Source organism: Gymnodraco acuticeps, unplaced genomic scaffold (genome assembly GCF_902827175.1).
Source record: "Gymnodraco acuticeps unplaced genomic scaffold, fGymAcu1.1, whole genome shotgun sequence".
NCBI classification, from domain to species: Eukaryota; Metazoa; Chordata; class Actinopteri; order Perciformes; family Bathydraconidae; genus Gymnodraco; species Gymnodraco acuticeps.
In genome coordinates, this window is record NW_022990295.1 from 351,862 (window position 1) to 366,768 (window position 14,907).

Below are 14,907 nucleotides of genomic sequence, written 5' to 3' on the forward strand. Positions count from 1 at the left end.
GACCCTCGTAATGATTCCTTTCCCATTTATTTACACATTCAAAAAAAAAAACTGAATAGCATCCCTTCTACAGCGAATGTAAATATCTTCCAATTCCCATCTGTACATAACGGTAAACATTTCTCATGCTCACTGATTTGTGGTACAAGAACAAAGCTCATTCACGGCCAGGCGAGGGACCAAGGCTGTCATTTTGGTTTTAGAGTTCTCAACCTGCTGCTCTGGAACAAATGTAAGTGCATAAGGCAGTGAAGCCTGAAACAGTGATCTTATGCGATGTTCAGGCCATTCCATCGCAATGCCAGTCCTGTGTCTTCGCATAACTGACAGCAGACAGAAAAGCGAAGTGATGCAGATTTGGAGTCAGTTTTCTCTGCCGATTGTTAGACCTTGTCTAACGAGGAACTTCACCCGAAGCAGGAGAACACAACAGTCGATAGGATGTTTGCTGGTCGTCGTGCTGACAGGCCTGTCAGTGAGCCTGTGAGACGGTGCTCTGGCAGCGCGGGCACAGGCAGTCTGCTGAGTCGGCGGTGTATCGACGGCATCGCGGGCAGCGGGCGGCAGAGGTGGGCACCGCGGCTATTTTGTAGGCACTGTCCTCTCGGATAACACCACCTGAGAGGACACACATATCAGAAAAGGCATAGCTTATCACGTGTTGTACACAATGTTGTAGATCTTATCCACTATGGAGTGTATCAAATGTTGTAAAAAGTCAACATTTTGTTCATAATAAAAATGCATTTTAAAAACAAGTCCTAGTACCATTCAATAAAAAAAGAATTGTAGTATGGTATTTCATTAAATATTCATTTAAAAAAGAAAACATTGTATACTGTAGTATTTCACAAATATTTCATTGAAAAAGCCTTCAAAAAAATCGTATGCCATTATATTTCATCAAAAAGGTAATTGTGTTGTATGCCATATCGCTATAATCACATACATTTAAAAAGTCAAATTATAGAATGCCATAAAAAAAATATTTTTTTAAAGTCACAGTGAAGTGTATGGTCTACTCTAAGCGGACGTTTGTAACAAAAAAATGTAAAGAAATTCCCTCAAAGCGTACCTAAAATGTTTCCCATTCATAATCAATTAAAATAACATTATGCCTCCAGCTGCCCCTGTCACCAGTGCAGAACAAAAGCTGCTGTTGGTTTCAATCTGATCCAAAAGGATCCAGCTGCATGGAACGTGTAAAACCTGCGATGATTCACATGAAATCATCCGCTCAGTGTGGATGTCCTCACCCTCCAGGTTGATGAGGAAGGTGCCGCTGCTCAGCAGGGCGTCTGAGGGCAGGTCCCGGGGCAGCACGCTGCACAGGTTGACCCGCGCCACCATCATCAGCTCCGCCAGCTGGGAGGAGGTGGAGCTGGGATGCTCTTGCAGGCTCTGGGGGTGAAGAGGAGGACTTTGAATTTATACTATCCCTTAAAAATAGACTGATTATATACATGAAAGAAATTGGCTTGCTAACAACATTTCACTGACCTCCATGAGTTCAAACAGCAGACCGGGCTCGACAGCGATGTTGAGGTCGTACTGAGCTGCGTTTTTGCCCGGAATGGAAGACAGGAAGGAGTCTCTGATGGCACACGCCCCTTCCACCGCCTCCTCCAATCCTGGGCGGCGCCACACTGAGCTGCTTTTGATCCAGCCGCTCTTAAATAATGTCTCTCCTTCTGCAGAAACAAATGTGGTTTAATGAATACTCTTGTTAGTAAGCAAACACGTAATTGTGGTTGTGATTGGCACATACCGCCATGTCCTGGTGCGTGCAGATAGACCTCCTCAGCCAGGTGGGGCAGGATGGGAGCGATGGATCGGGTCACTCCGTCCAGAATCTCCTCTAAGACAGTCTGACACGATCTCCTGCCCAGCGAGTCCTCGGGATCGCAGTACAACCTAAATGAATCAGAAACAGGTTTATTGCCAGGTAGGTTAACACACATGAGGAATTTGACGTTGTGTTGTGGTGCATTCATTCAAATTAAACAATTTAAAACACAGATAGAAAACTATTTGAAGAAACTATATTAACATAAAACATTAAGAAAATATAGTAAATAAAGAGGCAGAAAGTCGAAAAGATGGAGCAAGGAACAAAGCAGGACAAAGAGATGTGCGAGTTTAGAAGAAACATAAAAGGGATATTTTCAATCTTGTGAAGTGCTTGGTATTTGGAAGAATGCTAGCACACTAAACAAGTTGTGGGTTTCCTGTTGTGGCGAGCCTTTACCTGTCTTTGATGATGCTGAAATAGAAGCTGGAGAGCTCTCTGGCGATGAAGCCTTGCAGGACACGGATGGCCCGGCCAGCATCAAACTCAGTGTAGGCGTCCGTCACCTGCACACAAACACATATCAGTCAGCAGCTGAGGCACTTTGGACTGAGATCAACAAGCTTTACACCTGAACTCACCTTGATGCTGTACTCGCGGAGCAGGTGCAGCATGTACTGGTCGATGTAGTGCATCTCTTTGGGGTCCACCGCCTGCACGCGGGGGTCGAAGCCCTGCAGGTTGCCGAGCAGGAACTTCAGAGTGTTCCTCAGCTGGTGGAGAAACAACAAAAAGGCATTGAAGGCTTCTCAATACTCTATTTCCCCTCCTCGGTCCTCGGTCCTCCGGTAGTGACCCGGAAATGGATTTCAGCGCGCCATTATGAAGGACATCTAATTTCTCTAAATGCACTTCGAGGACCGAGCATCGAGCATCGAGGAGGCTCTCTGGAGGAGCTCTAACCGAGGAGACACTGATGCGTCCTCCACGGCTCCTCCACGGATGCATTTCCGGGAACGGTGGAGGCGTGACGCACGGCCGGACTTATCTCAGCCAATGACAGCTCTGCATGCATCCCCTGGATATTATTTTAGTAACTGCTTGAACGGCGACGCGATGTTTACAGTGAGAACAGCTGTGAGGTCCGTGCAGAAAGCAGAGCAGTGTGTATAATATATATCACTCAGTATAACAGGCATACATTACTCTCTGTATTTGTATGCTGTAGTTTAGTAGATATCTACAAACAAAGAGTCGATATTTTTCTAAAACCATTTAGTGCTTCACATAATAAAATACACAACGGCTGTAGCCTGATTATGCTTTAGGAGCTGTAGGTGTGTGTGGTACAGTGTGTAGGTGTGTGTGTGTGGTACAGTGTGTAGATGTGTGTGGTACAGTGTGTAGATGTGTGTGTGGTACAGTGTGTAGATGTGTGTGTGGTACAATGTGTGTATGTGGTACAGTGTGTAGATGTGTGTGTGTGGTACAGTGTGTAGATGTGTGTGTGTGGTACAGTGTGTAGATGTGTGTGTGTGGTACAGTGTGTAGGTGTGTGTGTGTGGTACAGTGTATAGATGTGTGTGTGGTACAGTGTGTAGGTGTGTGTGTGTGTGATACAGTGTGTAGATGTGTGTGTGTGTGTGGTACAGTGTGTAGGTGTGTGTTGTGTGTGGGTGTGTGTGCGTGCGTGTGGTACAGTGTGTAGATGTGTGTTGTGTGGTACAGTGTGTAGGTGTGTGGTGTGTGTGTGTGTGTGTGTGTGTGTGTGTGTGGTACAGTGTGTAGATGTGTGTGTGGTACAGTGTGTAGGTGTGTGTGTGCAGGGGCGCCGTAAGGGGGTGAAAAGTTAGGACGATTCTAAGGGCCCGTGACTGAGAGGGGCCCAAACAATTTTAGAACATTAAGAAAAAAATGTTTAAGTAACCAATGTGATTATCTTTTCATCCCTGGCGTAAATGCGGCAGACAGACGGGTCTCAGTTGGTTTGGTGTCCTATGCTTACTTTTAATACAACTTTTGGCCCGTAATTTCAATTCCCCATTTCAGCGACCAGAGAGGGGGGGGGGATATATCCAGTCTCTGATTGTGTTACGTTATTATGAGAGTGCTCTCATACTTTAAATTGTATATATATATATATATGTGTGTGTGTATATGTCCGCATCTGTAGCCTGTTATTGTCTCATTATACCGCACTGTGAATGAATTAAAAGTAAATATATAAGTGGTCATGAACACATCTGTCCATCAGACAGAGGGCTGCTGTGCCTCCTGTCATCATTAATGGACGTCTCTTTAAAATGACCGCTCAGAGGAGAGGAATTCTCATTTCTCTAACCGCCTGCTGCTTCCCCTCCTCTCTCCTCGGTTCCCCTCCTCGACTCCTCCGCTCGCATCTCCTGTGGGCGGGACTAAGTCACGAGGATAGGAGTCGAGGATAGGAGTCGAGGAGGGGAAATTAGAGTATGGAGAAGCCTCTAATGAGTCTCATACACATGAAGCTCAGCACAAGTTCTTTCAGGAAGACTGGGTACATATTCATTCACTGCAGCTGCATATAATCAGCTCATCACTGGCGTTCTCTTTAACCTATTACATTTCACCTCAATCTCCAGCAGCCAATCATCGTGCGGCAGCCACACTTTAAAATAGTTCTCCTCTCTCCTGCAGTCAGCTGTGATTTCAGGTGTTCATGCTGCGGCCCACCTCCTCCCCATCCACCTCCTTTCATCATATCCAGTGCCAGGAGAGCTAATCCAAAGACCTCATCACACCTCCTCTTCATCCCATCACCACCAGTGTCTAGACCCCGGGGGGGGGGGGGTTCCTATATGTCTGCATTTCTCACTTTTATACATACGATTTCAGGACTGGGGACTATTCGGCAAAGACTTCTAACATATGGCGCATGTGTCAATAAATGTTCTTTAAACAAAAAATGAAGACTTTCCTGATTGAAATAACGCAAGCCACTCATACAGCGTCCATCCCGCACTCTGGTACCTTGTTGATGCTGTCTCTGGCTGAGTTGAGAGCAGTGGGTCCAATCTGCACCTCAGAGAAGACGTTGGACTCGGCCACCCACCAGCGCAGCACATCGGCCCCATATGCTGGCAGACTGGGGTCCTGGAGATGGAGGGACAGTGAGAGAAGAAGAGTGCAGGACAAACACCAGGTTGTAAGTAACCAGGCTTATTGTTTAAGTGAATCAATAAAGGATGACAATGATATGAAGCTCAGTTCATCAGGATGTGGTTAAAGTCTCCATTACCTCCCCTCCATTAATGACTTTATCTGGATCCACTACGTTCCCCAGAGACTTGGACATCTTGTCTCCTTTCTCAGTGACAGCAAAGCCATGGACCACCAGAGCCCTACACACAAATACAAAAAAAGAGTTAGAATTGAGTATGTAGTTCATCTAGGTTAGTGTAAATGAACGTTTCGAAAATGTGATTATTAGCTATTCATCGCGGTATAGCACATTTGTGTAAATGTAAGTGGCTTTGAATTAGTATTTATGTGTATAATTTGATTATTGCTACATGCGGTATAATTGTGGCGTAAAAGGCGTTGCCGCATATTTGACACAAGTTCAGTTCATTGGTCATTAGTAGCATAACTTATCTATTGTATTGGCTTCTGTGAAAGCTAGTGTTTTTTGGAGCCTGACCCATGCTAGAGCCAAAAGCCACAGTGTCTCAACCTCGGCTGCCTCAATGGAACATTCTTCGGCATTTATTCACATTACAAAGTCCTTTTATTACATTTCAGTACATTTGTCAGCGTCATGTAGACACAGCCCCCCCCCCCACAGGGAGAGGACGGGACACTCACTTGTAAGGAGCCTTGTTCCTGACGGCCACGCTGGTGAGCAGCGAGGACTGGAACCAGCCTCCTATCTGGTCCTTCCCCTCCACATACACATCCGCCCTGGAGTCTGACTCTGCAGGGCGAGAGAAAGAACATCTGTTATTCCTTCTACTTAAAACAAATGCAACAGTAAGTGTTGTCCCAGAGGAGAGAAATGTCTAGAAAAGACAAGAGAGAGCAGCCAGTGTTAGGGGGGGGGGGGGGAATGCAAAGACCACACTTTAAGGTGACCGTTGCTTAAGACTAGGGAAACATGCCATGTCCAAAACGCCCCTAAATTGCCTGTTTTGATTTCTTTAACTCAAGATCTCATATCTAAACAGTTATCTGACAAACAGGTGTTGCAGCCATGGCATCACAGCAAGGGCGGTTCTAGGGGGAGCCAGTGCATCACAGGCAGAAACAAGTTTGAGCAAACGTCCATTTTGATCCTGAAGGAATCCACATACAAAACAAAGTGCAGAGTTTGAGCCATTCCTGGAAAAAGAAACAAGCTGCCACAAAGAAACAGAGGAGTGGAGAATCATGCTGTCCACTATCCATAAATACTCTTCACAGCACATTCAAATGCTCCATGAAGAGTATTAACTGAGTTGGACTAAATGTCCTTTTTCAGTGTTTAGGTACCACAGTTGTCTTAAGTGACAGGTAAAAGCAGTCTGAGCCCGGGAAACAGAGACAGAGTGTAACAGAGACATGGAGGGAGGGAGGGAGGCGCTGCAGGCCTGTAGGAGGGGGATCATGTGACCTGGGACCAGAGGTTTGCGGAGCCGAGCGGGGAGCCAGCTGAGACGGGACTCCGCCTCCTCAGAGTCTCCCTCCGACTCCTCTGGAAATAACAACACCACCAGACAACTTTAAACGGGCCACCTTAAGGAGTCATTTGGTCTCGTATTTCCAAGGACAGAAAAAGAACCTTCTCATCTCAATTATTTCAGAAATATGTGTTATGGATCCTTAAAAGATGGAGTGGAACACTTTCTGCTGTAGATAAACACATTTATTTTATTTTCATAGTTATGGAAGCTCCGAGAGGAAAGTGAAACAAATATCAGTTTCGTTTTTTGTGTTTAAGAAATAAATAATTTCCTTTTATTATATCTGTGGGGTTGAAAATAAAGACATGTTTCCTTCTCACTGTAACAATACGCAGACAAAAAGTTTCAACATTTATTTTGTCATTGAAGTGTTTATTGTTGTAATACTCATTTCAGCCACAAGATGTAAACAATTCTATTTTGTACCATTTCAAAGACAAAGGTTAAAAAAATTATTCACTAGACATTTAGTTTCTCACTTGCCTCTCAGGGCTTCCGTACATACTGGCACATTTGTGTAAGTATGATTTAAAGACTTAGTTGTGGTGGATATCTCGGGCACTGCATTGTAAATGTGTTCACTCATTTGATTTTCTTCTGTTCTACCAATGTTCAGTTGCAGACACCTGACCCTGGTGTGCTGAGGCTGCATCTATAATCTAATCTAATAATCCATGTGTGCGCTGCTTCTGCTTACAGTCCGCTTTCTAAAGCAGCTTAAGCAGCGGACAGTGTAAGGAGCTTTCTCGACAATAACACTAATGACAGCTGAGTTGATTAAAGGCGTTTTGCTGCTACCCTTAAATCAACCCCGTTGACTCTGAGGATGAAAACATTGCTATACAATATCACATTAACTGAATCTACTGGAACATGCAGGACAGATTTAGACGTACCTTCTAGTACTGCGGCCCATGACGCTCCGCTGTCGAACCAGATGTCCAGGACGTCTTCTCCACGAACGTAGTCAGTCACTGGACCTGCTTTACTCTGAAGAGACACACAGGGAGAGGCAGAGAATAAAAGGAGATGCATTGCTCCCCTACAGAAAAGTGATGACGACTGATGAAGATATTAATAATTAATAAATGTCTTTTTAAGATGCTTTGAGCTCCGTTTGACTTGTGGTCATGACCATTTGTTATTGATTTCCACATTTCATCAACAGCCAAATGCAAAAGGTTTAATGCCGAATGAGAGTCTTCTTTTGTTCAAAATATATTCAGGGATGTTTGCTTTCTCTTCTGGGCAGTAGAGTGGTGGCCAAAAATACAACAATCTTAAACATTTTTATATTTGACTTAATTGATTTCAAACAGCTCAAAGTCATTCCTTTCTACTCTTGACCAAAAGCCTTTTAAAATAACATTAATAATTATAGTTTATCATAGTAGAGAGGGATCTCCTTTGATGTATTACTGAGGCTTATTTATCACAACTCGGTCCTAACTGTATTTCACCCCCCCCACCCCACACACACACACACACACACACACACACACACACTCACCTTCTTGAGCACCTCATTTGGCAGTAAATCCTCAACAGGAAGCTCCCACCAGCAGTCGCTGCCCTTTTCTTTGAACAGCTGAGCTATATGGGTCACTGTGTGTCTGCAGAGACAGGAGGAATGTTCACTTGTAAATAATAATACACTTTATTAATACAGCTACGACTTTTTATCAAAAGTTACAAAGTGCTTAACATGGTTTAACCAGATACAAAAAAAAATCAAGATGACATTTATCGGATAAAATGTGACAACTATACCAATACAAAACCAAAATGGAAATACCCGAAAGCAATATTTCAAATGAATATTGTGTGTGTTTGAGGAGGTAAGACACGTGTGTATGTGTGTGTGTGTGTGTGTGTGTGTGTGTGTGTGTGTGTGTGTGTGTGTGTGTGTGTGTGTGTGCGCAATGACCATGTGTCGAAATGTGAGTGTGCATGCAGTATGTGTGTGTGTGTCCAGGCATGTGCACGAGCCAGTTAGTCTGCATGTTAGGGCTGCTCAATTAAATCGTATTTTAAATCGCAATTACGATGTTGGCGTGCAACGATTATGAAAACAACATAATCGAAATAAAACGATTATCTTTTTTCTTTTTTTTTTTTAAATGTAAAAAAAATAAAATTGTATTGGTTTTTCAGTTGAATTATACTTAACGTTCAGGGTAATCAACTTTTAAAAACATACTGTTCACATTGTTTTTTTCAATAAATGTATGTTTTCAAAGTAAATGGATAATCCTTTTTAATAATCGTGATATCAATTATTGACCCAAATAATCGAGATTATGATTTTTGCCATAATCGAGCAGCCCTACTGCATGTGTGTGGTGTTTGGGCTCACTTGTTGATCAGAGGCTCTCCGGTCTCTCTGTGGTAGAACACAGGGATGGGGACCCCCCAGCTCCTCTGCCTGGAGATGCACCAGTACGTCCGTCTGTCCAGCATGGTCAGCAGGCTGCCCCTCGCTGACTCAGGCAGAACACGCACCTTCTGCAGTGCCTCCTACACACACACACACACACACACACACACACACACACGAATGTCTTTCTTAAGAACAAACTGTAAATGCATCCCTTCCCGAAAGAGCCCAATGCTTTGCTTGTTGTGCACCAGGAAGAGATTTTATTCTGACCGTAACATGTCTTCCAGCTTTACCTTGGCCTTGTCTTTGAGTGACGCTGTGTTGATGAACCACTGTTTGCTGGGCCTGATGACCACGGGCTGCTTCGTCCTCCAGTCGTACGGGTAGCTGTGGACACACTTCTCCTCCTTCACCAGAGAGCCACACTCCTTCAGCATGGTAATCACTAACATAAACACAACAAGAAACAGACAAATACATTAAAATTAACACATGCAATAACAAATCCATGTGGACCAAGTCAATATAGTGTGTTAAGGTTTGACATATTTTTCTGTACCTTTGTCCGTGCCTTCCGTCATCACAGTCAGATTCTGCAGCTCGGGGCCGGCCAGCTCAGTGAACTTTCCGTCTTCATCCACCATACACTCCTTTGGTGGAGGGAAAACATACACACTGTTACAAAGTGACACAAAGCATGTTTACCAGCGTCATTTCAGCCGTCTTTCACTTTTTCCCTACTGAATAACTTAAGTCCAGATGTTCTCAATTTGCAAAAGATTGACACAGTTCAAAATAAAACGTACCACAGACAGTTTAAACTGTGAAGCCACACTGTAATCATCCATGCCGTGAGCCGGCGCTGTGTGGACCAATCCGGTTCCTTTGGCCATGGTCACATGATTGGCAGGCAGGAGTGGCACTTCCTTGTCAGGAATTGTGGGATGTTTGCAGATCCCACCCTCAAGCTGAGAGCCTTAAAACAAAATGATAAAGAAAATCAGCAGTTCTCTTTGTGCATGTTAGTGTGTGTGTGTGTGTGTGTGTGTGTGTGTGTGTGTGTGTGTGTGTGTGTGTGTGTGTGTGTGTGTGTGTGTGTGTGTGTGTGTGTGTGTGTGTGTGTCAGCACTACCTGTGAAGGTGCCTACACTCTCCAGCTCTGTCTCCAGCAGTGCTGCCACGCTGGCTGAGCACTCTGAGGCCACCAGCAGCAGCTGAGAGGTGTCCGCCCTCTTCACCACAGAGTACCTGCACACAGAAAACAAGGCACTTTAGTAAGGGTGGTGTGATTTCATGACTAAGCAGTTATATCAACCAATGTACAAAGAAAAATAAGTTAAAAAAATGAATAATTGCTAGTTGCAGTAACTCAGAAAGACAGTGCAACCAACTACAAACTGAGCGAAAGGAGAAGAGTGAGACTGGTCAGTTCTTTAGAGGTGTTGGAGCTTACTTGGCGTTGGGCATGTAGCACACGGCTTGATTGGCAGGAATGGTCCAAGGCTGGGTGGTCCACACCAACACAGAAACACTTTCCAATCCTGCGGGAAAACAGAAATTCCACATGGTCAAGAGAGTTCTTACCGAGTCAGAAGAATAATATCTTGAAAAGGCAGAACTACCTGCATGTGTGTGTGTGTGTGTGTGTGTGTGTGTGTGTGTGTGTGTGTGTGTGTGTGTGTGTGTGTGTGTGTGTGTGTGTGTGTGTGTGTGTGTGTGTGTGTGTGTGTGTGTGTGTGTGTGTGTGTGTGTGTGTGTGTGTGTGTGTGTGTATTACCTTCTGAGGCTATCCCAGGTGGCAGTGTGCTCAGGGGGAACGTGGTATAGATGGATCTGCTCACATGCTCAGGGTTGTACTCCAGCTCTGCCTCTGCCAGGGCCGTTCTAGAGAGGCAGGTAGACCGGGTTACAGAATCAGATATCGTGTTTGGATTTAAAAAAGAAGGCACACGGCCTCTTCTACACATGCACACTAACTCAGTACCTTGTTGAAGGAGACCAGAAGACCGGTTTGTAGTCTTGGTAGATGAAACCCTGAAGATCGACAAAGGGAAAATAATTAGACTGAGATGAGAACAATTGAAACATCACACAGTATTTCCCTGTTGGTTTTGACAGTTTCTGCCCACCTTGCTGTGCATCTCCTGGAAGACCTTCAGCTGAGCAGCCTCATAGACCCCATCATACGTGTAGTAGCATTGGTCCCAGTCAGCCATCACCCCCCAGCGCTGAAAAGCAGCCTTCTGACGAGCTATGGCCCCCTCCGCAAACTCTCGTGCTAGGGAGGATAGAAACATTACAGCAGCTGCAGACCCAACAACAGTCATCCGGCTTTCTGTCCGTCTTTACCTTTCTGTCTGATCTCCAGGGGGCCCAGGCCGCTGGTCCCCAACTCCCCCAGAGCCTTCAGCTCGATGGGCAGGCCATGGCAGTCCCACCCTGGGATGTAGTGGACCTGACGCCCCCTCAGCATCTCAAAACGGTTTCGGATATCTTTCAGGATCTGGACACAAACAAGACAGTGAAATTAATTATTACTTTGGCAGTGTTTGAGTCATTGCCACCTGAAAGCTGTAACAACAGCAACTAGTAATTATATATTGTGCAGCATTACAGTGTGAAATAAGTCAAACATGATATGAGTTATCACCTTATTGAGGGCATGTCCTACATGAGGGTCTCCATTGGCATATGGGGGTCCATCATGTAGGCAGAACTCCTTCTTGGCCTTCCTCTCTCTTTGCCAGGAGTACAAATCTGCAAATCCACACTCCTGCAAAAGTGTAGTGTTCATATTTCACGTGAAAAAAAATAAGCATAATTCAAAGGGCACTACCTGTAAGAGCACCAAACAATGAGTCAAATGCATGCATCCACACGTATATAGAGAGGGATAGTAGTGAACCCTAAGTAGTGTAGAGGATTTGGGGACTTTTTTTAGTAGAGGGTCAGCCTAAATGGTTCGTTGTACCTGCTGAATCTGGAGCTCTCTGTTCAGCAGCTTCTGTCCGGTCAGTTTCATTGGGAAGTCAGTCCGGGGAAGGAGCACTGTGTCTCGGTACAGTCCCTGTGGAGAGCCTGTCTCTGCGGGCTGAGGGCTGCTCTCCCCCGGACTGACAGCCTGACAGCGGCTGGAGCTGAAGGAGAGAGCCCGGTGCAGGAGGCCGCCTCCCCGGTGTGACCTCCGTCCCCATCTCGATAGTGTCTGGCTTACTGCCGAAACCCGGCACAGCAGCATGGAGAGGTGAGGTAGCTCTGTAGCCAAGCAAAAAGACAATTAATAACAAGTGTTGTTGTGACAATTTACTGTACGCATTTATCGTGTTGTCATATTCTGTTCTTCGTCCAATGCTGTGTTTCTTCCGGAAGAAATTAAGGCAAGGACAACTACGGAAAGCCAGTAGGATCAATATAAATCAATCGCATTTAAAACTCAAGTTGGACAGTCGGTCGCTGGAATTGAATAAACAATATGGAATGGTTTAAATGTGTTCCTATGCAGGAAACTACACCTTCAAATGTATATTATAGGAATAGTTCCCGTTACTGCACTTGGGCTTATCGATACTGTCATTATACTGATCCGTTTGAGTTGTTTTACTTTGAAAGTATGTTTTACCGGAAGTGCACAAGATTGCAATCTTGAGAGTGCTGGCGAGCTTTCACTGCCATCCAGTGGTTACAATTAAAAACTAAAACTCTATAGTCTTACTAAGAAAACGACACTTATTCCTACTATTACAAATACTTATGCTATTAATACTGGTGGACGGTTATTTTATTTTTGAAAATGTCACCACAACTTTGAAAGTATGCTGACAAACAGCAGTCTTTCTCAATTCGAAGAAATCACCAAATAAATCAGCCATTATCAATTTGTTTTATTTCAGAGTTGTATACACGTCTGTGCTTGACGCTTAACATATTTTCGACAGCACCTGAATGCAGCACGGCCTCGTCTGCAGCAGGTGGTATTGAGTGGTCAATGACGTCACCGGGGGTATAAATCGCGCGGCTGCATCTCCTCTTTCACTCATCCCTTCACCTTCCAAAGGACCCCACCCGATTCGCGAGCCAGACTTCACTCACACTCCGCAGCAAGATGAACAAGATGTGTCTAGCTTTCCTCGGAGCTCTCCTGCTGGCTCTCCATCTCATCTCAACACAGGTTAGTTTTGCTCCTCATTTATTTTTTGTTCTGAATTTCAACGTGATATTAGCCTACTTTAGTTTTCTAAAACTCTTCTGCACTGAAATGAACAAATTGTGAACAACATCAGTCTCTTCTTCGACGTCTTGGCAAGCTCTCACTTGGTGCTTTTTTTTGTTAACGTTTATCTTGTATGATGAGCGCAACACTTCAGGGAATAGGCCGATTCTAGTGGAAATAGTAACCTTTAATTTAAACGAATCCGTTGGTTTTTTTTAAACTGGAGGATACGTGTTATGCTTAATGGCATTTCATGCTTGAATTTAAAATCATGAGCTTTATCCGCAAAGCATGGTCACCTTTTTAACCATGTGTGTATTTAAAAGTTGTATTGCTCCTTTTTGGCGTCTTTGCGAATACAGACCATGCCTTGTGCTTTTGATCTGCCTCAATGTAGCCTAAGTTAAGAAAGTATCTGACGTGATCTTATTGTTTGAAGGTGGTGCAGGCCCAGAACTCCACGGTTAACACGACTATGGGAAACTATACTACCATGTTGCCCACCACCATGGTGCCCACCACCATCGGCGTGAACACGACACTCAAAAGCGGCTGCGGGTGGACCGCCGCCTCCACGCTGCTGCTGCCGCTGGCTATGGCCGCTTCCCTCCTCTTCGGGAGGTCCTAAACCGAACTGATGTCGCTCTTCACACTGCCAAGTCTGCTGGACTGGGCATTCAACGGTCTCCCAAGAACAGGCCCCCTTTGGATTCTACCAAACACTTTTTTTCTGTCATCGTTGGAGTTTGTTTGACTCTCCGTTACCTTTACGCACCAACCGAGGACGCGCCCTGCTGCTCTTGGTGTCATGTTCTGCTGTTGGTTGGGACCGTATCAAGAAATCCCCTTTTTTGGGAAATAAGGGGATTGGGAAGTTTGTATCACTGTGCTCTTTAATAAGTCGTGTTTATGATCCGATGGCCCTAAAGAGATTGTAAACTTTTGTTTAGCAAATTCTGGGAAATGTGTATGATAAATGTTTTAGAATCTTCAATTTTGTAAATCCAATAAACCTTTGAATTGTTAGTGACCAGATTACTCTGTTTATTCCTGTGCTGTGGGTATTTCTTTTTTATGGCAAATCGAATTGAGTTAATCTCCCTACATGTGTGGAAAGTAAATGTTCCGAGCCATTAAACTTTAAACAGACTTCTGACACAGAATAGGCACTAAAGCTGAAGTGTATCAGTTGCACATGGGGATTATCCAGATTGATTTGTACTTTTATAAAACCTAATCTGAGTAGGCTGTAATGTCTCAGTGCTGATGAGGAACAACTTTATTTGTTTTGTTTTGTCTAGTCATTAAAAACACTTTAGCCCTTTAATTTCTTAATGGCTTTGAGGTGTAGCTATATCGGGTTTAATCTTGAAAGATGAGCCCTAACTTGCTTTTCAACTTTGTTTACTTTGCTAATGCCTCCCTTCAGACCAAGGTGTTCCTTTTTGTATAGGACATGTTATATGGTAGGCCTCTGATTATTCAAACAAGGTCACCTTACAATGGCTAACTTGCCCATGTTCACAGAAATAGATTGGCTCGGATCACAACCCTCCTCCCTTTTTAAAAAGCTTGAAAAACAGTTGTAGCCAGTTTTCAACCTAAATCTCTAGGGTTGTGAGCCTCCTGTGTAAACGCTGAGAACAGACTTCAGTATGAGACCGTTTGTTAAACACGTTATATTTGAAACTTTATTATTTTTTTTTTTAAAGGGTGGTGGCCCCTTTTGCTGGAACAATTGGGCACACATTATCATTAAAAGCAGTATTTTATGACTTGAAACAAATGTATCAGTTTGCACAACAGCTTATTTCAAATGTCAGTCATGTACATT

The 14,907-nt window shown here is 44.2% G+C and overlaps 1 protein-coding gene across 2 annotated transcripts; it reads right to left on the minus strand.

The window, feature by feature from the left end:
- Positions 1-8: 8 nt before the first annotated feature.
- Positions 9-12,257, minus strand: iars2 (isoleucyl-tRNA synthetase 2, mitochondrial). 2 transcript variants are annotated; one of them, XM_034222056.1, is made up of 24 exons: positions 11,835-12,257; positions 11,514-11,636; positions 11,213-11,366; positions 10,993-11,141; positions 10,848-10,897; positions 10,641-10,747; positions 10,317-10,404; positions 9,996-10,111; positions 9,670-9,839; positions 9,423-9,513; positions 9,157-9,308; positions 8,840-9,000; positions 7,994-8,096; positions 7,380-7,473; positions 6,414-6,494; positions 5,630-5,738; positions 5,064-5,166; positions 4,796-4,918; positions 2,431-2,562; positions 2,249-2,355; positions 1,769-1,914; positions 1,501-1,691; positions 1,257-1,401; positions 9-618 (listed from the first exon to the last, which is right to left on the minus strand). In XM_034222056.1, the coding sequence occupies exons 1-24, from the start codon at positions 12,099-12,101 to the stop codon at positions 473-475; spliced, it is 3,108 nt and encodes a 1,035-aa protein (XP_034077947.1). In that variant the 5' UTR covers positions 12,102-12,257; the 3' UTR covers positions 9-472. The 2 variants fall into 2 exon arrangements, with proteins under 2 accessions (XP_034077947.1, XP_034077949.1); XM_034222058.1 differs by lacking the exon at positions 6,414-6,494.
- Between the last annotated feature and the right edge of the window lie 2,650 nt (positions 12,258-14,907).